This window comes from Nymphaea colorata, chromosome 3 (genome assembly GCF_008831285.2).
Source record: "Nymphaea colorata isolate Beijing-Zhang1983 chromosome 3, ASM883128v2, whole genome shotgun sequence".
In the NCBI taxonomy this organism is placed as follows: domain Eukaryota; kingdom Viridiplantae; phylum Streptophyta; class Magnoliopsida; order Nymphaeales; family Nymphaeaceae; genus Nymphaea; species Nymphaea colorata.
Genome location: NC_045140.1, coordinates 529,391 through 550,759, shown reverse-complemented (window position 1 = coordinate 550,759; position 21,369 = coordinate 529,391). Strand labels below are relative to the sequence as shown.

At 37.5% G+C, this 21,369-nt stretch overlaps 1 protein-coding gene across 2 annotated transcripts; it reads left to right on the top strand.

The window, feature by feature from the left end:
- Positions 1-357: 357 nt before the first annotated feature.
- On the top strand, positions 358-16,025 carry LOC116250047 (2-isopropylmalate synthase A-like). 2 transcript variants are annotated; one of them, XR_004171303.2, is made up of 14 exons: positions 358-1,288; positions 2,682-2,895; positions 2,995-3,075; positions 3,486-3,578; positions 3,662-3,748; positions 4,594-4,694; positions 6,300-6,333; positions 6,451-6,525; positions 7,678-7,761; positions 7,836-7,970; positions 12,909-13,054; positions 13,197-13,329; positions 15,706-15,803; positions 15,910-16,025. XR_004171303.2 is itself a non-coding variant. In XM_031623383.2 (13 exons), the coding sequence occupies exons 1-13, from the start codon at positions 669-671 to the stop codon at positions 15,709-15,711; spliced, it is 1,809 nt and encodes a 602-aa protein (XP_031479243.1). In that variant the 5' UTR covers positions 358-668; the 3' UTR covers positions 15,712-16,025. The 2 variants fall into 2 exon arrangements, 1 of the variants encoding a protein (XP_031479243.1); XM_031623383.2 differs by having other exon boundaries at positions 15,706-16,025.
- Positions 16,026-21,369: the final 5,344 nt, after the last annotated feature.

Sequence of the window (21,369 nt, the reverse complement as noted above, 5' to 3'; positions counted from 1 at the left end):
TGCATACCAGTTCTATATTAGCTCATCATTTTTCATAAGCACACTCGCAAAGCTTTGCCTTTGCCTATCAGTCTCTTAAGCACACTGGCTTTTCTTTGACTTCCTTATAGTTCATTTTTTGGACTGTAAAGGACATCAATTTGCAATTTTTATTGATGATACTCATTCAAAAAATCGTCAAAAATGCTTCTCTAATCTCAATCAGCACTTGAAGGTCATGTCAACAACGGCTTCTTGTTCATCTAAGATGAACTCATCATAAAAATGCCCACCAAGCACACGCAAAGCCCTTGGTTTGTGGGCTTTGCTCATGACGTACCCTAATAAAGTACTCGCTCCCCGGAACGAGCAAAGCCTGTAGCGAACAAAGTGAGGCGAGGCAGCCGAAGCGTTTGTTTGAGGTGGAAAGTGGAGTGGAGTGGAGTCATCTTTCGCTGTAAGCAAAAAGTCCGTTCCGCCGATTCGATCTTCTCGTAGAGGCGGCTGGATCCATCTAGTTACTTCATACGCATCTCCACCACCCCCAAAGAACGGCCTTCCTTTCTTATTTGTCCTCCTCTGTCCCCTCCCTCTTTCCCTTCTTCCTCTTCGTCTATCCGGGACAGGGCAGGCAGCCTCGCTGAACCAATTTCAATAACGCCGACGGCAGAGCAGGAGGAGGAGCGAGCATGGCTTCATTAGTCATAAACCCTAACTGCATCCGTAATGGGTCCTACAGGGTCGTTGGCACCCCAAACCAGAAGCTGCTCGCCGCCGCCTTCCGGCCGGGCATCGTCCGCTGCTCAGCTGCGCAGTCCCGGCCGGTCTACTACCCATCGCACATTCCGGATCCCAACTATGTTCGCATATTCGATACTACCCTCCGCGATGGGGAGCAGTCGCCCGGCGCCACCATGACCAGCAAGGAGAAGCTCGACATCGCTAGGCAGCTCTCCCGGCTTGGCGTCGACATCATAGAAGCTGGTTTCCCAATTGCCTCTAAGGATGATTTCGAAGCCGTCCGAACCATTGCCCGTGAGGTCGGTAACGCAGTCACCGACGATGGCTACGTTCCGGTAATCTGCGGCCTGGCGCGCTGCAACAGGCCGGACATCGAGGCATCCTGGGACGCCGTCCGCCATGCTCTCCGCCCGCGCGTCCATGTCTTCATCGCTACGAGCGACATCCACCTCAAGTACAAGCTCAAAAAGACGAGGGAGGAGGTGGTGGACATCGCCAGGAATATGGTTGCTTTCGCAAGGAGCCTTGGGTGCGAGGACGTCGAGTTTAGCCCCGAAGATGCGGGAAGGTAAATTCCCTCTTACTATATGTAGATAAAATGCCGTCATTTGTAATCGCGGTTCTCATTTCGAATCATTAGAACTGATGACAGCTGTAAAATTTCGCCTGCTGGTCGGTTAGATCATCAACTACATACGATAACAGAATACGAACAAATCAGTGTATCATGAGAAATAGGAGATAGCAATGCCAGATATGCCCCTGTCTTTCTTTAATGACAAGAGCGCTCAGCGGAGAGAATATGATCAGTGATGCCTCCACACGGCATCGTCCTTGAAAAGTTCAAGCATGACCCTTGTCTCAGGTTTTTCACCAGGTACTTATGATCCAGCATCTCCAGAAGAAGGTCGAAAATCTACTACAATTAAATTCTGGATGCCCAAAAAGAGGTCATGGGCAAAGCGTTCACGTTCAACAGCTAAACAAAGTATCTCTGAGCATCACTTGAGTACACTCTGAAAGAAATATGCTCCAAAATTAGATGCATCAACGAATCCTCTTGAGCCTCACACGGACAGTCTTTGCTAGGAAAAATAAATCAAACTCCTTTGCAGATCTTGTGTCAAAATGTCATCTCGTAATGTGGAACGGATTACTTTAGCCTTCGGGAGGGTCCAACACCCCAAAATATAGCTCGACCTCGCAGAGACCTGCAACCGAAGCAATAGAAAAGGAGAATCATTTGATAAACTGTTGGGCATGTCATGTCTTTGAGTATAGGCATAATTTTGCACCTTATTTTGAAGTTTGAAGTTTGAACAAATGCAACCTCATTTGAGAACGAAGTTCCCATAAAGGCAGCTATCCGTGAATTTTTTGCAACTTATCCAGCTTACAAATCATCTTCTGTAGTTTCCAAAACCACTACCAGTTACGTCAAGAAAATGGCATTTAGTAATTAGAATTAGAGATTGATCTTGGGGAATAAGGAGACCTTTGTTCTCGTAAAAGTGCTGGAACCTCTCTCTTCTCTCTATTGTAGGTCTCTTTCTTGTAACGTTGATCTTCTTGCGGGTAACATTTGCTGGAGCTCATACTTTGTTTGTATTAACTTGACCTTTTCCTGTCATGCTATCCCTCTCAACCATTACTTCACGATTTGGTTTATCTGTTCAATTTCTAAAGAAGCAGAAGTTTATGTTCTACAACACACCCAATTAGTTAAGGGAAAAAAACCTACCTTAGTAAAAAACCTTTGTGAATGGGATTGAAAAGTCTTCTATGGAACATGTTTCATGTGTGTGCAAGTCTGTATGTGCTTCATGACTATGCACGTGCACATGCATGCATTCCAAGGTACAGGATGAGTTTATTTCTTTTAATTTCATTTTCACCTTATCCAGTGTCTATAGTCTTCTGCCCGCGGTTGATTTGTGTTTCTGTTATGTCCTTCTGTTCAGATCTGATAGGGAGTTTCTTTATCTTGTCCTTGGTGAGGTCATCAAGGCTGGGGCAACGACCCTTAACATTCCTGACACAGTTGGCTACAATTTGCCCAATGAATTTGGAAAGCTGATCTCTGATATTAAGAGCAACACCCCTGCAATTGACAATGTGATTATTTCTACTCATTGCCAAAACGATCTTGGCCTGGCCACAGCAAACACCTTAGCGGTACACAGTTTCTTATGGTTGCCAGATAGAAGACTTAAATTCATTGTGGAAATATATGATGCTCCTTTTGAACTAATAGCTTGAGTTATCCTAATCTAGGGTGCTTATGCTGGAGCAAGGCAATTAGAGGTTACTATTAATGGAATTGGTGAACGAGCTGGGAATGCTTCACTTGAAGAGGTGGGTTTTAATGATACATGCATATATATCGACAGGATGCATGATACAAATTATGTACTTGGGATTTCATTAACCATGTTTGCAAGGCTTGACATCCAAGCATCTAAGTTCACTTTAGTGGTTATTTCTTGTGAACTTTCACCATTGTACGAAGGTCCTTTTTGTGATAATATGCTGCTGATTTGAACTTTTTTGATCTTTGTATTTGTCTTGATGGCTTGGTGCAAAGATGCTGATATTGTAAATGGAAGAATGCTATCTTCATTTCTTTTTTGCTTTTGAAAATGATGGAGCTCTTTGTACCACAAAAAATAATTGAATTTCTAGGGCAGTCTTTTTTCTAAGTGGATCTATTTAGGTTTTCTTTTGGCTGCTTTTTTTGTTTATGCTTCTGTTGGTCTTACTCATAGGTGGTTATGACCTTAAGATGCCGAGGTAAAGAACAGTTGGGAGGACTTTATACTGGGATCAACACCAAACACATCACTATGGCTAGCAAGATGGTATGTTCAAACAGATACTGGAAAGGGAAATTTCATTATGCTGATTCCTATGACATGAGATTTTTGCTGTGGCGTCAGTACAGGTTATGCAATATTCTGGTCTGACTGTTCAACCTCATAAGGCAATTGTTGGGGCCAATGCTTTCGCTCATGAAAGTGGAATTCACCAGGCATGTGTTAAATCCTTGCATCACAAGTTAAAGCCTTAAGTTATTGACTTGTAGGATTTATGGTTTGAGGCTTTGAGCTATACTTATACTGCAGTGCAGAGTGGAATCAAACTGAATTTGATTCTGTATTTCTTTTCTTAAATTTATTAAGTGTTTGTCTACAAGATAAGCTAGATCTGGATCCATGTATATTTGGTTAGTAGCTTTACTCAATTCCCTTAGTTCATTGACCGATATGGTGTGGCAATTTTCAGTATTACCTAGGCCAGTGAATGGATGTTTCCTGTTTCTATTTTGATGTAGATCGTATCCAACTAATGAGAGTCATGTTGTGTTAGACAATCCCAACGTGTACCTGGGGGCACTCTTGTTATGTTGGAAGATCTCATGTATTTTTAAGTCTTGTGGATTCCTGATTAATGATTTAATGAGATTAGGTCTTGCCCAGACAGTTTGAGGCTGCCTTGGTACTATCAAGGAGATCTCCTCTCCTGTTATCTCCTTTCTCATGGTGAATAAAATCTGGGCAAGAAGATCTAACAGCCATAAGTGGAGCTGCATGAAGTTACATGTTTATTAGAACACCTGGATGTACTTTAGAAACCATTCGGAAGATCTGGAAATTCAAAATTATGTTTCTCATGTTGATGGGCCAAGAAATTCACTTGTATGAAGGTCAAAAGAAAAAAGTCAAGTCTCTCTCTCTCTCTTTTGCAGATGCGCACACATCTTTCGTTTCTTGGTTCTGTCAATTTGAGGTCTGATTATCTGTGTCATCTTCATATTGGGGCACATAGTGGTACTCATAAAAGTAGATTCTTATTTTTTGCTTTGTCCGCTTACAGGATGGAATGCTGAAACACAAAGGTACATATGAAATAATGTCCCCTGAAGACATTGGACTGTCTCGATCTGATGAATCTGGTATTGTTCTGGGAAAGCTTAGGTATAATTCCTTTTTTTTTTTAATTATTATGGTATGCACAGATAAATGGTTAACAACTTTTTGTAGTATTAAGGGTGCTGTTGTCTTTCTTCTATGTATTTGATTTGCATGGCTTATAATCTCCTCTCTTCTTTATATCTATATTCAATGTACTTTCCTCTTACCACCTTGCTCATCATAGTATTCTATGATTATGAAGTTCCATGGCTCTCAATAACTGCTAGCTTCTTTGCAGATTCTCTTTGTAGAGATATAGCTCATGAATGAATGAATTCAGAAATCAGATACTACTGTGTTGAATCCACTGTATCTTGGATATCTGAAGTCATTCTTGTTTTTCCTATACAAGATTTTCCAGAAGCAAGAAAACACTGAACTTAGAGATTAAAATGGGGAAGTAATGGATGTTGATATTAGTTTCTATTTTGCTAATGGATTTACTTCTGGATTTTGGTCATATTCAGAGTCTCAGACTAGGTTACCTGGGCAGGCTTCCATGAACTAAGCACCTAAAGGTGGCAAATGGTTTAGTTGTTTAACTACTTAAAACATAATACTTTTGTCACGTTTAATGCAAGAGTGGCATGGATAGAACGTCTTGCATTTAGTCCTTAAAAGTGGTTTTTTTTTCCCTCTTTTTGTTTTTGTTTTTTTGTTTATGGACACGATTCCTAGACAGACTCCAGCCTCCTGGAACAGATACTTTTTTTATTGATAAAAGTTTCATTAGCAGTTGACATACACTTTTAGTGCGGGGAAATTATGGATGATAATATTAGTGTCCATTTCGCTAAATGAAGCACCTTTGGATTCTGATCCTATTTAGACAAGCCTGCAGACTTTTATGAACTATGCACCTCCAGGTGGCAGATGATTTATTCTATTCACTAATCAAATGTTACTAATAACTTTTGAGTACTATTGCATTCTATCCTTGTAAAGAGGCGTGTGTTTTGTTTTTGATGTACACGATTCCTAAATTAACAGAAGGAACAGACATAAGCAGTTAGCATATATACTTACAAATCTTCGTGTCTGAATTTTGTAACCCCAACGTGGTTGGGCTTTGGCTATCACAAACGCACTTCAAGTCTAAATCTCATGGGCACTGCTGGAGATGAGGGTGCTAGTGATGGGGTTTTGTGCTACCTGGAGTGCGACTAAGTCTCACTTCCTCGGTGTAGTTTCATCTTGTTAAAAACAAAAACTGAAGAAAAAAGTCTGAATGTTTACGTGTTATGCTCCCTCTCTGTGTCCGTCTGTGCACAGTCATGTTGAGCATCCAGCACTTTTGTGTGGTCTCTTTTGCTTGGCTTACTATTGGTGCCTCTATGTACACCTTGGAAGCCCCTACATTTGTTTGGTTGTTCAATTTGTGTGCTAAAAAGGGCTCACAGTAACTTCAAATTACCTTTTCAATTTGATTTTAAATGACCTGTCAATCCTTCAACAAAACTGTCCCTTTATAGAGCTGTCAAACTTTTTTGTTCCCACATATCTACAGCTGCCAGTTTTTATGCTTTGGTTTGGCCTGGCTTGTTACTCATTATAATGCTGCTTTGTGTGCTTTTCTAAAATTTCACTTTTTGTTTAATTTTGGAATAGTGGGCGTCATGCTTTGAGGTCTAAACTTATACAGGTATGCAAGTTATCTTTTTCACTTCCATCTTCTTTCTTCCTCTTATCACATTTGAAGGTTGTTTTGAGCAGTTAATTAGTATATCTTGAACTTATAAGTTGTGGCCTTCCTCCCCAGCTTGGTATAGAATTAGATGGGAAAGAATTGGATGATGTCTTCTGGCGTTTCAAAACTGTGGCTGAGAAGAAGAAGGTTTGTGCAAAAAGAGACAACTCTTTAGCATCTTTATCTTCATTTTTTCAATTGAGTTCAATTTGGATATTTATCCCCAATTTTTTCATCAGTTATATTGTCTCATCTCTACCTTAAGGGAAGTGTGGACATGGAAAATGTGTTTGTTAGTATTTTGTGTACATAGAGATGCTTATGAAGCACAGATACAGTAATGGACCATATTTGCAAAATGTAAAATATACAAACAGGTTTATCACCATGACAGAAAGATGCATGCAATTTGAGACAGAAGCATGGACAAAATGAAGGCAAGGAGCCCACTTGCCCAGGAAACATGGGTTGCTACCTTAATGATACTGCCACACTGGATTGTAGTCTGGAAATAGCCCCGCGATTTTGAGAAAGACTGTGGTTCTGGATATTTGACTTCTTACTATCCTGCTGGTTTATATTATTTTGGCAGTTGGGACGCTCGGTAAGATTTTGACTAGGTTACGTAGATTACTTGATTACATGCGGCATATATAGGTTTTTATAAATACTTAAAAGTCAAGTGCCTAAAAGATTCATCAATGTTTGGAGCTCAAAAAATCATAATTCTGCATTAAAATAAAATTTTTTCAAGTATTTATCCTTGGGAAACAGACTCTAGCAAACATGGCTATGGTGTTAGATTTGAAAAAATATTAAACAAAATTATGGATCTTGATTGTCATATTTCAATAGAGATAGTTTAGCTGGCAATGCTCCAGTCACTCCTACGCACACAGACACGGGCTACTGGCTGTTCTCTGACTATCAATCATTTTCTCTTCCAATGTACCAAACCAGGTACTTGTGTTCTGCTGACAGCAGAACTCTCTTAGCATACTTGCATATTTGCTGGAATCAGCACATTCAACTACCAGTTTATATTGTTGGCATGGCTAATTCCTGGTCCTTCCTGCATTGAGGATCGAAAGATGTGCTTTTTATATTTGCATTGTATGTTGTTGTAAAAATTGAAAGATCAAACATGCATATAATACAATTCTTTCAAATTTTGTTCATTTTCTATTTTCGTAAAAAGTGATCATGTTCAACTATCCTTGATTTTGTATCATTTTGCTATTAGATATTATTCTTATTTTCTCTTTTCTTAGTCAAAGTAAACCCTTGTGTTAATTACAGCATCTAAGTGATGAAGATATAGAAGCATTAGTTTCTGATGAAATCTTCCAGCCTCAAACAATTTGGTCTCTGGAGAATGTACAGGTATAATATATTTTATCTTATCCCGTACTTTTCCCATCACAAGATGCTTGTTGCTGATGATTTCTATAATGCAGGTTACTTGTGGAACCTTGGGTCTTTCAACAGGAACTGTTAAATTAGTTGGACCTGATGGTGCAAGACATGTAGCATGTGCAGTTGGCACAGGCCCTGTAGATGCAGCATATAAAGCTATTGATAGCATTGTACAGGTAGGCTCAAAACTATTTCCTTTATTTGATTCATTCCCAATCACAATATGTTCTTTGTATACACCAAAAGAGCTTTCTGTTGTTTATGGGATTTCATTTCTTGTGAAAATAGATAGTTATAAGATAAGAACTTTTTCATCAAGAGAAATGAGAATACTTTATTGGCAAGCAGAAAATTCAAGTTCAAATTATGCACATATCGTCACCGTTTCCCACATTAGGACGTCTGACATTCTTGCCTTTCGTTTCTTCTCTCTTTATCTTCTTGCTGTGAATTGTTATTTGACATTTCTCACACCTGTGGCTGTATCTTTCCAACTTAATCTCAATTATGTTTTTACCCTCTTTGACATCTGCATCAAGACTTTTGCCTCTCAACTGATTATAAGAGGGTATTTTATATCCAAATTCTATAGAAATAATTGCATTTGTCGTATCCTAGAAATGGAATGAGGTTGGTAATAATCATCTCCCAACTTCATTTTGTGCCTGTCTGATCATATGTTTGGGACTCGTTTTGAAAAAATGAAGCAGTATAAGGAGGAAAAAAAAACTTTTGATTGAGTCCGAAACACTCAACCTGCCACTGGGTGTTTTGCCACAAGACTTGTTTGTCTTTCTGTTAAAAACTAGCCATATCCATATGTTCTTACGCTAGCATTTGCAGGATAAAAAACAGGGAGCTTAACATCATTCTCATTAACCTCATCGACGAGGGCTCACCATAGTCCATTGATGCTTCTTTCATATCTTTTCTAGTTTTTTTTTTTTTTTTTTTACTTTTAAAGCATTAGTCATGTACATAGATTTCTAATGCTGGCACTGATATTGATTTGTCAGTGCACGGAGCAACATTCTGATGTGCCTCGGCTAAATGGTGTTTTGGCTGAGCGACCCCTACTGATAAGCCTTTTTTTGTGATAGTTACAACTTACAAATGATTTTCAGTTGATTATTTAACTTCACCTATGTGCACCTTTGTCACTGGGGGTTATTTGAAGTCAATCTTTAAAAGCAGTAGAAATCTATCGTAAAAGTGGAAGGTTTTATATAGAGGTGGGCATTGGGCTGGATACCCGATGGGTACCTGGCCCGATTGGGCCCGAAAATACCGGCCCGACAGGGCTCGATTCGGCTCGATAAGTTTTTAATATTATTTTTATTTTATTAATAATATATATTTTATTATTAAAAATGTATTTTATATTCTTATTTAAAAAATATTCTTTATTTTAACCAGTCCAGGCCCTAGGCTTGGGTTTCGGGCATCGGGCCGGGCCCGGGCTTGGGTTTTGGGCATTTGGGCTAGCCCAATGCCCATACCTAGTTTTATACCTTTGGTGGTGTAAATTGAAATCCCCTCTTTCTTCAACTGTAAATCGATATCTCATGTGTAAATCTAGCTCTAAATCAATGTTTTCTGCCCATAGGTGGCAAGTTCTCATATGTAACCTGTAAGCAGTGTTCAACAAATTGAGCTCAGGATAACTAGTAAATATACTAGAGGGTCGTGTTTGTAGGGTTGTCTTCCTTGGTGGGCTCCATGTTTTGTATAAAGTGGGTGGCATGCATTTTTCAGATTTATGAAGTGTGTTTTCTTGGTAAATGTTGATAATTCTCGTGTCCATCTGAATTGTTACAGCTGGCAGTCTAAGAGAGAGAATCGTTAATTCATTTACTAACCTAATCTCCATAATAAAGAGATTGGGGTAGAAGAGAGGTTTACAAATTACATCAACCGAAAATAGAGGAATGTTTAAAGAGAACTCCTAACTATTAAATATTGCAAAGAACCACCTACAAACTTAAAGTCTTCTAATTCAACACTCCTCTCAAGTTGGATCATACATATTAATCATGCTCAGTTTGTCACAACATCTAGAGAAATCACCAATAGGAAGAGCTTTGGTGAAGACATCTGCAGCTTGATCTTCTGATGATACATGAATAGTGGCTATGGTTCCTCTTTGAACAAGATTCTGAATGTAATGACAATCCACTTTAATATGTTTAGTTCTCTCATAAAAAACTGGATTGTTTGTAATATATGTGGCTGCTCGATTGTCACAATACATCTTTATGGGTTAGGCTAGATAGCATAGATTTAGTTCAAGTCATTTCAGCGCAGTTTGAGCCATAACTCTGTATTCAGATTCACTAGATCTTGACACCACACCTTGCTTTTTGTCTCCCACAAATACATAGAATCCTGTGGTAGACTTCTTATTTTCAATTGAGCCAGCATAGTTAGCATCACTATAGACTTCCACTTCCAAGGTCTTACATTTTTTGAACAAAAGTCCTTTGCCTGGAGACGATTTCAAATATTTGACTGCCATTGAAGTTGCATCCCAATGAACTTTCCTAGGTCTTTCCATAAATTGACTTAGCTTCCCCACTACAAAGCTAATATCTGGTCTGGTCACAGTAACATAGATGAGCTTCCCAATAAGAGATCTGTATGATCGATAATGCACTAATTCTGATTGGTCATCATTAAGATGTATGTGTAGATTCATAGGTAGATTGGTTGGTTTAGCTCCTAGCGTTCCGGTATCCTACAATAAATCAATAACATATTTCCGTTGAGAGAGAACTACACTTTCGCTGTTGCGAGTAACCTCTATTCTCAAGAAATATCGTAGTTGACCAAGATATTTGGTCACAAAGTGTTTTTGAAGAAACAACTCTATATCAAATCCAATAGGAGACTGTAATGAATTCTTACCTGCTATGCAACAGGGTATAGCGAAAGGACAACCATGCTTATCCCAACATCTGTCTTTCAAATGCTCTATTTTCTCACAGTAGGTGCACTGAAATCTCCCACGACCTCCTCCTGACTCTCGACCTATGCCCCTCCCCTTGGAGAAACTACGTCCACGGCCTCCTCCTGACCCTCGACCTATGTCCCTTTCCTTGGAGAAACCACATCCACGGCCTCTTGAAGCTACCAAGGCAGAGGCAATAGCATCAGTGGAAGGCGGAGGAAGAGTGACAGCAAGACGACTGAGTCTGTTGTAAGCTTCAGCTAGGTCAGGAATTTCTGCTCCAGTCAACATCTGCGCCTTTGTTACTACATATTCGGGAGAGAGACCTTGTAGAAACTTTGCCACCATAGACTGTTCACCATGAGTCTTGCGATATGTGGGACATGGAGGACGCAAAGCTTTAAGTCTTTCATAGATTGACTTGATCGAAGCGAAGTACTAAGCAAGACTTTGGTCACCCTGTCGCAAATTAAGTAATTCCTCCTCCAATTGCAAGATCTTGCTAACATTCTTGTCATTAGAGTACGTTTCTTTTAAAAAATCTCACATTTGTTTGGCAAAGGTATAATATGCAATAGTAAAAGTAATTTGTGGTTGTACACTATTTATGGTCCATGACATGACAATATTATTATCTTCTTTCCATGAACTATATTTTCCACTATTCACCACAGGCTCATCTTCTTCTATAACATGCTCCTTCCGATGTCCAATCACAAACATCATAAACACACATGACCAAATCTCATAGTTAGATCCATCTAACGTTATAGTAGAGCCATAAGAAAAGAGATTGCCTGTGTTCTTATGCTCATACTGCATGTCTGTCTTGCCTTCATCAGCCATAGTGCAAGACTGGACAATGTGACCTTAATCTGGTTGCACAATCTGGTTGCACTTTGATAAAATCAAGAGTATAGCGCACAACAATCAACTTGAGAAAACTTAGTCAGCAGAATTTTTTTCAGCATCAATAGCAGTCCTTAAAAAAATATCTATGAACTTGTTGTTCCGTAAATCAGTCCACGAATCACAACAATCAATAAATGAACAAAAATATATGAACTTGCTGTTCAAAACAGTCCACCAGACTTCTACGTAGCAGGTTTCATATCAATATCATTGCTTTCTATAATCCACGCATGCATATAAGAAAAAAAAACCTTGCTGTTCAAATCAGTCCACTAGATAAGAAAGACATTCAATATGATAAAAGTATACCCAACTTGCAGCCACTTTTCCACAGTCAGCCAAAAAAAAAACTGATAAGAGTATGGTCCACGTGCAGCTACTCCACTTGCAGCCACTTTTCCATAGTCAGCCAAAAAAATCTGATAAGAGTATGGTCCACGTGTAGCTACTCTTCCACGAGCCCAGATTTGAATAATAATATGGTCCACGTGCAGCTATTCTTCCATGAGCCTAGATCTGACTTACAACTTTCCACTGCAACTCCCACGCAGTTGCTCACGCTCCACTACATCCACGTTGGGGACCTAATCACACATACCTCTCACGTGTGATTAGGTTCCCCTTCCACGCTGCTTCACTATCTCCCGATCAGCAGAGAGAAGAGAGAAAGGAATGATAGAGGAAGAAAAGAAGTGGGAAGAGATGGGAGAGAGAAGAGGAGAAGAGGTCGCCGGAAAGTCACGTCAGCCACCGGCGGAGAAGGGTGGAGATTGCCAGCTCTGATACCATGTTACAGCCGGCAGTCTTAGTGAGAGAATCGTTAATTCATTTACTAACCCTAATCTCCATAATAAAGAGATTAGGGTAGAAGAGAGATTTACAAATTACATCAACCGATAATAGAGGAATGTTTAAAGAGAACTCCTAACTATTAAATATTGCAAAGAACCACCTAGAAACTTAAAGTCTTCTAATTCAACATGAACGTTACATATATTAAACCAGATGGGAAATAAAGGAATTTATATTTAAACAGTGATATGTTTTTACTTGGTGGATATGAGCCATGCATGTCTTCTTCAGAGCTTGACAAGCAAAAATCCTAGTTTTACTTCTCTTTGTTCATTTATCTATGCTTTGCAAATATATGTGAGTTTCTGGTAAATGTGCCCAAAGTATATGTGAGCTTGATGATCTGCTTCTGCTTTCTGTTTTAAAATTTTTGTTCTGGATTCATAATCTCTGGTCTTTGAAGGTGCCGGTAACACTTCTAGAATACGGTCTAAATTCTGTCACCGAGGGTATTGATGCAATAGCCCATACACGGGTAGTTATACGTGGGGAGAACAGCCATACGGCTACACATGCCTTAACTGGGGAAACAATCCATCGCACTTTCAGGTTTGAGAGATATCTGCTAACTGGTGTTGACTTTTATTAAATGCATTTGCAATGTTTTCACTTCTGAAAAATACTGTTCTGCTTCCTGGAATTAACTCTTGTTTGATTTTCAGATTGACTGAAAACTGTGTTTCTGTTTCAGTGGTTCAGGAGCTGAGATGGATGTTGTTGTATCTAGTGTTCGGGCATATGTGAGTGCTCTGAACAAGATGCTAGGTTTCAAGTCTGCTTCATCGAAAAAGACATTGAACAGCAGCCAAGAAATTGTTGGGAAGGTATCGCTTGCTTGTGTTGATTAACAATGAATGCTTGAAAATGGAAATTTGAGTGGGTGAAAACAATTTGAAATGAAGAACGAAGTCATTGAGTCCTTTGGGATACTTGGGAAAAGGTCATATTAATGAGATTGTTGTTCGTGGGCACATAAGTTCAATCTTTGACTTTTTTGTGCCCTGGACTATACATATGCTTGGCTGTACTCCAGCATGCACAAGATGTGACCGTAGAATGTCCACCCTAAGGATATGCTTATAGCAAAGAACAAAGATTTGATTATTCAGTAGCAAATTGTTCTATTACTTCAAAATATTACCTATTTGCAAGCTGTGTTTTCCATTGCATTGCGGTTTACCAGAGACGGTGTTAACTTTTCTAGAGTAAAGAGTTTTTATGAGATATACATGGCATTAGAGAATATTATCTCTAGTAAATGAAATTCTGTATTTTATATAGTTTTTTATCGTTTTGTATATGATACTATAGCATCAATATGTTCCTAATTCGATGTTTAAGTTTCTTATTCTTGTAAAAGTAGAAGTCAGGTTCAGGTAGGTCCAGTAATGACTTGATTTTGAGTTAGTCTAAGTCACTTGTCTGAAATTAATAGGCACACAGAAACAACAGTTAAAGTGAAAAAAATAATAAAAGATAAACTATTATTAGGAATCAGGTCAACCACACATAATTCACCGCTTGGACCTTGCACCACACAATGATAAATTTAAGTATCTAAGGTTCCTCGAGCATTCACATATAAAGTCACTAATCTAAGTAAGAAACAAAAATCTTCCACATTTCTTTCGCTGTTTGACTAAGCACTTCTTTATCATACTTTGGAGGTGAAGATGGTGGTGGCAGGGACTGCAGTGATGGTTGTGGTGGATCATTTATCATTTCCTTATTTAGAGTTAGGAACTGTTATATCTTTTAAATTTCAGTAGGTTGATCATTTTGTTCCTCAAAATCATTAATTTTTTTGTCAGCATCATCTAAGCTTGCAATAGCTTCTTCTCATACATCAACATGTGGAGGTACGTAAGGGCAAACTTTGGGAGTGGTGTATGAATGATCCAGTAATTTCTTCTTGAAAACTCTTCAGTCCGCCTAGAACTCTACGTTAATAATAACAACATGTGGATGACCTTATACTTACAGGGAGCAGTGTGAAAGATATTTCAGGCACTAAAGCCCCATCTTGAGAAACACTTCAGAATCTCTTAGATATTTCTTGGGCATAAAGATGATTAATATGTGCTTGATTTTGTAAATAAAATAAGAATGTTGGAAGCCAAACTAGATGGCAAGCTAGACTGGGAGGCCCGAGTGGCTATCTCCCTCTCTATCTATATGTACATGTAGACATATATACACTATATAGAAAAAGTGAGACCCTATGATGCTCCACTGTTACCATGACGACCATGGGCAGTTTGATCTCTATTCTTTCCACAAAAAAAGAAAAGCATCGCGGAGATCTCGATCGACATCATGGCACCATAAGGGAGAGGAACGGCCTCCATTTCAAAAAAAATTGCACTGGCCAGGGGTGGCCATCGCATCTTCCTGCTGGCACCGCCAGTTGGCCATGGGGCACAGCAATGGCTTCCCTTTGGGCCCACACTTTTTTTTTTTTCTAATTTTTTACAATAAAAGATGTTAAAGTGTCCGATTGTTGAGCATTAGACACTGAGCAAGGAGCATGCCCTCTATGCTGGGGGCCTGGTAGAGGGAGGCATGCATCATATATATATATTTTTATATGTACACAGTTACATAGACAAACGTTGAGAAATTATGTGTGGAGGAAACTTCAAGTTCTAGAGAGAGAACAAAGTAGCATGTGCTTTCTTAAGTTAGTGCCCTAAGAATCACTCAAACCTAAGTGACATGGCTACTTCAATAAGGTCCACGTACCCGTGTCGCTGTACCCATACCCATGTTGCCGTACCCGTACCCAAAAGTGGGTACTTGGATACAGTTGGGTACTTATATCGAAAATGATCCAAACTGCTTAATTTTACTTTGTTTAAATTTTTTCAACTCAGCTTTCATTTTGATTTTAGAGTTATTGTTCATGAACATGTAATTTTTTTTTAATTTATATCACTTGTTTGTGTAAATGTTGCTTCCATTTTGACTTTTTTGATTATTTTGCATATATACATATACATTCTGCTATATGTTCTAAAGTTGTCGGACCCATACCTGTGTGAGTTAAGATAACAAATTTGCATCCCCATTCTTTTGGGTGCATTGAATAAATCACCTCTCCTACACAGATTTTTACCGGTAAAAGGATGTATCACTTCTCTTACTTTTTTATTTTCTCACTAGCCTATAGGGGAATTATAGTCTTTTCATTTTTCATGCAGGTATAACCAACATGCATGCTGATTATTCGATGTGTAGGATCTTACGAAATGATGTAAGGTTGTGGTCTAGCTTGTCTAGCACACAATTTTGTTCCGAGGTCATAAGTTGTTTCCACTCCCATCATTGTAATGTTTATTGGATGGCATGCTAAATGTAGTATTAGTTGAATTGGTGTTGCTTATTTGGTGTATTTGACTGTGCAGGATTGATCTGCACTAGGCTGTACATCTAGGAATAACCTGCCTCCCTCTATACCAGTTTGAGTGTTATTTATTTATGGGAGAATTGACATCTTTATCAAATTTACTTCTGTTGTTTCTGGTTAGTGTAAGGTACTGGTATGATACTCCTATTTTAGATGTGAAAAAATGATGTAAGCATATTTCAATGAAGAAAACCAGATGGGAAGCCGTTTGGGAGACGGAGAATGAGAATCAGTACAATTTCTTTACCTGCAGGTATACATCTGTTCACATTTTTGTTCATTGGATTTTAGTGCGTCCACTGATGGCAGTCAAATGAGATGGTTTGACGGAGAGTGCAGTCCAGGTTGCCCCGCTGGTGAATGCAAGCCTAGCAAGCATCACACCTGTCGTGTAGGATTTACGGTGCACTGACAAGCTAACCAGAACTACTGCTGGTCTCTGGTGGTGTTGCACATGCAACTACGACTGGCAAGCCAATTAAATGATACGATCAGCTGGGTGGTTCGAACCTGTGTCTATCAGTGCACTTCCTTAGACTTGGATCCCAATTTTTTCTTTGTGTCTAACACAGTACTATTTTTTCTTTTCTGCGCTTATAAGTAGGAAGGGTCAGTTTAGGACGGTATGGAATTGTAATTTCACCAGCAGAAGCATGATGATGCAATTTGGCTTGGTGGAACCTAAAGTTAAAAAATCATATTAAAAAATGGCATGGCTGACTGGAAAACAGAAATTGCAAAGACGACTATTTATACAAGGGCGTGACACTTCAATTTTGATAATAGGTTGTTTTGTGTACAATTCGATGGTAGATGATCCTACATAACTTCTTCTACAAGTATATGAGAATAACGTAGACTTTAACATTGTCTCAAGGGGCGTAGCTGGTTGGGTTAAAAGCGTGTTGTAGATTTTAACATTGTTTCAAGGGGCATAGTGTAGTTGGTTGGGTTAGAAGCGTGTTAGAAAGTAGGTCTTTAGTTTGATTTTTGTGGACATTATTCTGCTGCGTTTTAAGGTGGTGGAGTGTGACATTCAAGTTGACCGGTATCGCCTAAGGCCCAAATGCAGCAGGCCCCATTCTAGGTGGTAGGGATGAGCCACTCTCTCACCGGAAACATAGACTTTACGTAACCAAATAAATAACAGAAGAAGATACCGAAAGGTGCATCTTAATAAAAAAAGTAGTTTAACCAACCATCTCTTTTCTCAGTGTGTGTGTGTGTGTCTTTGTGTAAGCTTGATACAACAGCTTCACTTATTGGCTCCTTCTTCTCTCTTTAATAGAAACTCTTCTTTAATAGAAACTAAAGATAAAGGAAATAGATTTGAGCAGGTCATGTTGGAGGAGCGAATGTGTAGTGGCCTTTTAAGAGTGAAAGTAATACACAGTGGATTAAACAGAAGTTGGTGTCATAGGTTGGATTCAGCAACCCTGGGACATTTATTGAAACTTTTATGACAGCATGGAAAGACAAATTTGGCTTTAAAATTACGGGGCTATAAACTCAGATTTGCTCATCCAAAATGCAAACAATAGGGCATTTCAAATCCATTTTCCGTGACACTGGGATGAGCCTTGACACCTCACAAGAAGAAGCACAAATTGAAGAAAGGAATAAATTGCTTGAAATCTTTAGGCGACGGTCGAAAAATTGACCTTGGCACAGCTGCTTGAGTAGTTACATGTGGAGAATGAATGTCTGACTGTCGAACATAACCTGAAATCTCTGCAAAAATCCACAGAAGTTTTGGATAATATATATTATAACTCCTTCACAATACAAACCCAATGAAGTAAGTACACATGTCCTAAGTATGTCAACAGATCGGATTTGGATCAATCGGATTTGGATCAAATATACTCTTTATCATATCTGATTTTTCATATATTTTTGAATTCGAATTCCGATACGAATGTGAATGAAAAAAAATTTATACAATATCTGAATCCGACTTTTAAAACCATGTCTGGTCCCGATCCAAATCTGACTTTTAAATCAAAATTTGGTTCCGAATCCAAATGCACATCTGACTTTTAGAACCAAATCCGGTTCCTATCTGAAACCGACATTCAAATCGAAATCCGATTCCGTCTTTTCAATTTAAAATCCGATTAAAATTTGAATCCGACTTTCTAATTCAATATCTGATTTCAATCCAAATCCAAATTTTATATTTAAAGATCCCATTCTGATCAAAAGACTTTCAAATTTGAAATCCAAACTAACTTTTAAACTGCTAAACAAATTCCACCATTTGTTGAGAAAGGACCCACTAGGCAATTCCTAAGACATTGTCGCTACAATAGCTGCACGTGCTGCCTAACAAAGCATCATGTATTTGAGGAAAACATCACATAACCGAAATATGAAAACCATCTGCCCCAATGAGTCAATAACATAATCCAGTCCAAGAATACTTTAACCATGTAAAAATAACTTGTCATTTGTTCCACTGAAGACTGGCTAGCGAGATAATCCACGCCTCCAAGGACATTAATTACCAATGGTTCTTTTTTTTTAAAAAAACAAAGAACGCCCAAAGTATAAAGGGCTAGCCACCCCATAGACTGCCTAATGCATTTCCATTAAATATCTAGGCATCTGCAAAAAATTATATAGTCTGAAGCCTTGAACGCCTCATTTCATAATCGTAAAATTTACTGAATCTTCTGCCGCTTGAGGTTGTCAAAGAAACTTGATGGAATCTCTCTAGAAGAACTCAAGAGTGATATACACTTAAACTGTTATAACATACAAATGAAAGTAATTGGTGGGAAAGGAACAAAAACCTTTAATTCTCAAAACAAAACTTTGAGAGGAAACAAAAGTCTACATTGTGTTGTGTATTTCCCCATCACTGCTAGTAAGGTGGACAACTTTTTCTTCAATTGCAAGTTGTGTATAATATGGACACAATCCTTGCGCTTAGTTGGTTTATATCAGGTGTCATTCTGCAAACCCATTGCTCGAAATAATAATGCATTGACTCTAAACATAGGACTCTAAACACCTCCCATAGACTCCACTCGTTCCCTATCCAACTCCAGAGCAAGAAAGAAATACAATGAAAAATGAATCTTTAGTTAAAAGGTGATTAGGAATGACCGAAAGAACAGTGAACCAGAATAGAGCAATACCAGCTAGACTATTCACAACAATGCAATGGCCACCTTGTCTCACCCCCTCTACCTTTGGGCTTCAGTCAGCTTCTCTCAGCTCTTGCCGCATTTTTTTTCTCTTTTCCTCACCTTTTGATGTCGTCCACCTTTTTTTATAGAGGGGTTACTGGTTATAGCCCTCAAACAAAACACAAAACATTTCCACATTGAAGAAGGAAGCCACACTTGTCATACAAATAATGTTGTCGAATTTTGAATAAATAATTTTATTTTGATCTTTTAGATTTTCATATTTTCTTTTTATGAACAAAATATTTATTACTTAATTTTGACCTAGTTGGTTAAGATGTTTTAACTGTTAGCTTATCAATTTTCTCAATAAGTTTTTCATATTCATAATTTGTCATATTTGGTTTATATATCTTCAAGTCATTTAAAGATATGTTATATTATTTTCACGTACATTCATTGATCAAGTCTCATTTTTTTAATACTTATCTCAAACAACTAGTTTATCAACTAAATAAATTTTTTACAATGTTGCATGTTCAAGAAAATGATATGTTTGAGTAATTAGACAAATAGTTTTCTCAATAAACAAGTTTATCATGTGGTTCTCACACTTTTTCTACAAGTTTTCATATAGTTTGTATATTTTTTCCACAAGTTATTCATATGACTTTCATATTTTTTTCATACTAAGTGTGCATATTGAACATTGATTTGTCTATTTTTAAATAACATATTTTAAATGAGTAAATAATTATTTCATGATGATCACTTATTGCGAATTATTAAATCAGGTGATTCATATTATTTCTCTTTTAACAAAGACATTATTTAATGAATTTTTTTAATTTCATTGAGTTAATTAAAAATATTTGTGTTACATCCATAAAAAGAGTGTTCAATGATGTCGGACCTTCATTCGCTCCACATCATCACTAACTCTTTGAGTTAGTTCCCTTAGCTTTAATAAGATCATATATCAAATAGTTTATTAAATCAAACAATTTGTTGTTTTCCTGCTAGTTAAAGGTTTTTGTTTTTAAATTTGTGAATTTTGTGTTATATATCAAATACCTAAGACTTTTACAATTATATGATTACACAAAATAATTTACTTGATTGATTAAATAAGTAATTGATAATTTGATTAATAAAACTTTTTATGAGTTCAACAGTTTTTTCATATTAAATATATTTATTTGAGTTTAACTTTCATATTTTTAAAATTGCCCATTTTGTTGAAATTTGTTTATTGAAGTTTTTTTATTATTTTCAATTAAATAAATACATGTTTAGTTGATGCCTTAACTATAATAGTTTGCTTGATTACACAAAAAACATTTAAAATTAAAGATAATATTAATTATTAATTAATTAGTTTCACATGATATAGTTTTAAATATTTTAAGTTAAATATTATATATGATAACTATAGAGCTATTATTATATACAATTCCATGGAAGTCATTAGCTCTTAGTTAGATAATACTTTTATATATAATTTATATTCTTCTTGTACCATGACCTAAATTAGTGTATTTGGCTATACCTTTTGCCCAAACATTCTACCATTGTCATAAGTTGCAACTTCAAAATAGATATTAAGCTATAGGATTCATATATCAATTTTTGCAGTTCAGATTCAGATATTAGGTTACAAGATTTGGATATCAGCTCTCTTCGGAATCAGATATCAACTCTTGTGGTTCGGATTCGATAGCAAGTTATAATTCGGATATCAACTCACAGTTCAGATTCGATAGCAAGTTATAATTTGGATATCAACTCACAGTTCAGATTCGGATAGACTTGTTAAGATAGTATCCGAACGGATATTTATTTAAAACCGAATCTGAATCCATATCCGATCGGATGTGATTTCTTAAATCCGAATTCAATCTGATTTTCTCATTCGGATGTTAAATTGCTTACCATATTCGATTTTTTGAAAGCAATTCAGATGGATATCCGATCGTTGACATCCTATTCACATTGGAAAGAATGTGCGATCTGTCCCAGAGCACCTGGCTAGCTCATTTCTCAAATTCAAAGGACAACCAGTCCTTATTTTCTCGATCATCTCTAAGTGGGGACTAGTTGAACAAAAATAACTCATCCTCACGAATGGTAGTACTGGAGAGGGTTCAACTAATTGTGGTTTTAGACACAAAAATTCTTAAGAAGCATTTAATAATAAAAACATTGTAGTTTTAAAATAGAACTGCGTGAAGAATTTACATTTTAAAAATACTGTATTCTCGTTTCAACAAACATGATATCTAATAATTAAACACTAAAAGAATAAGGTATTGTTGATTCTTATC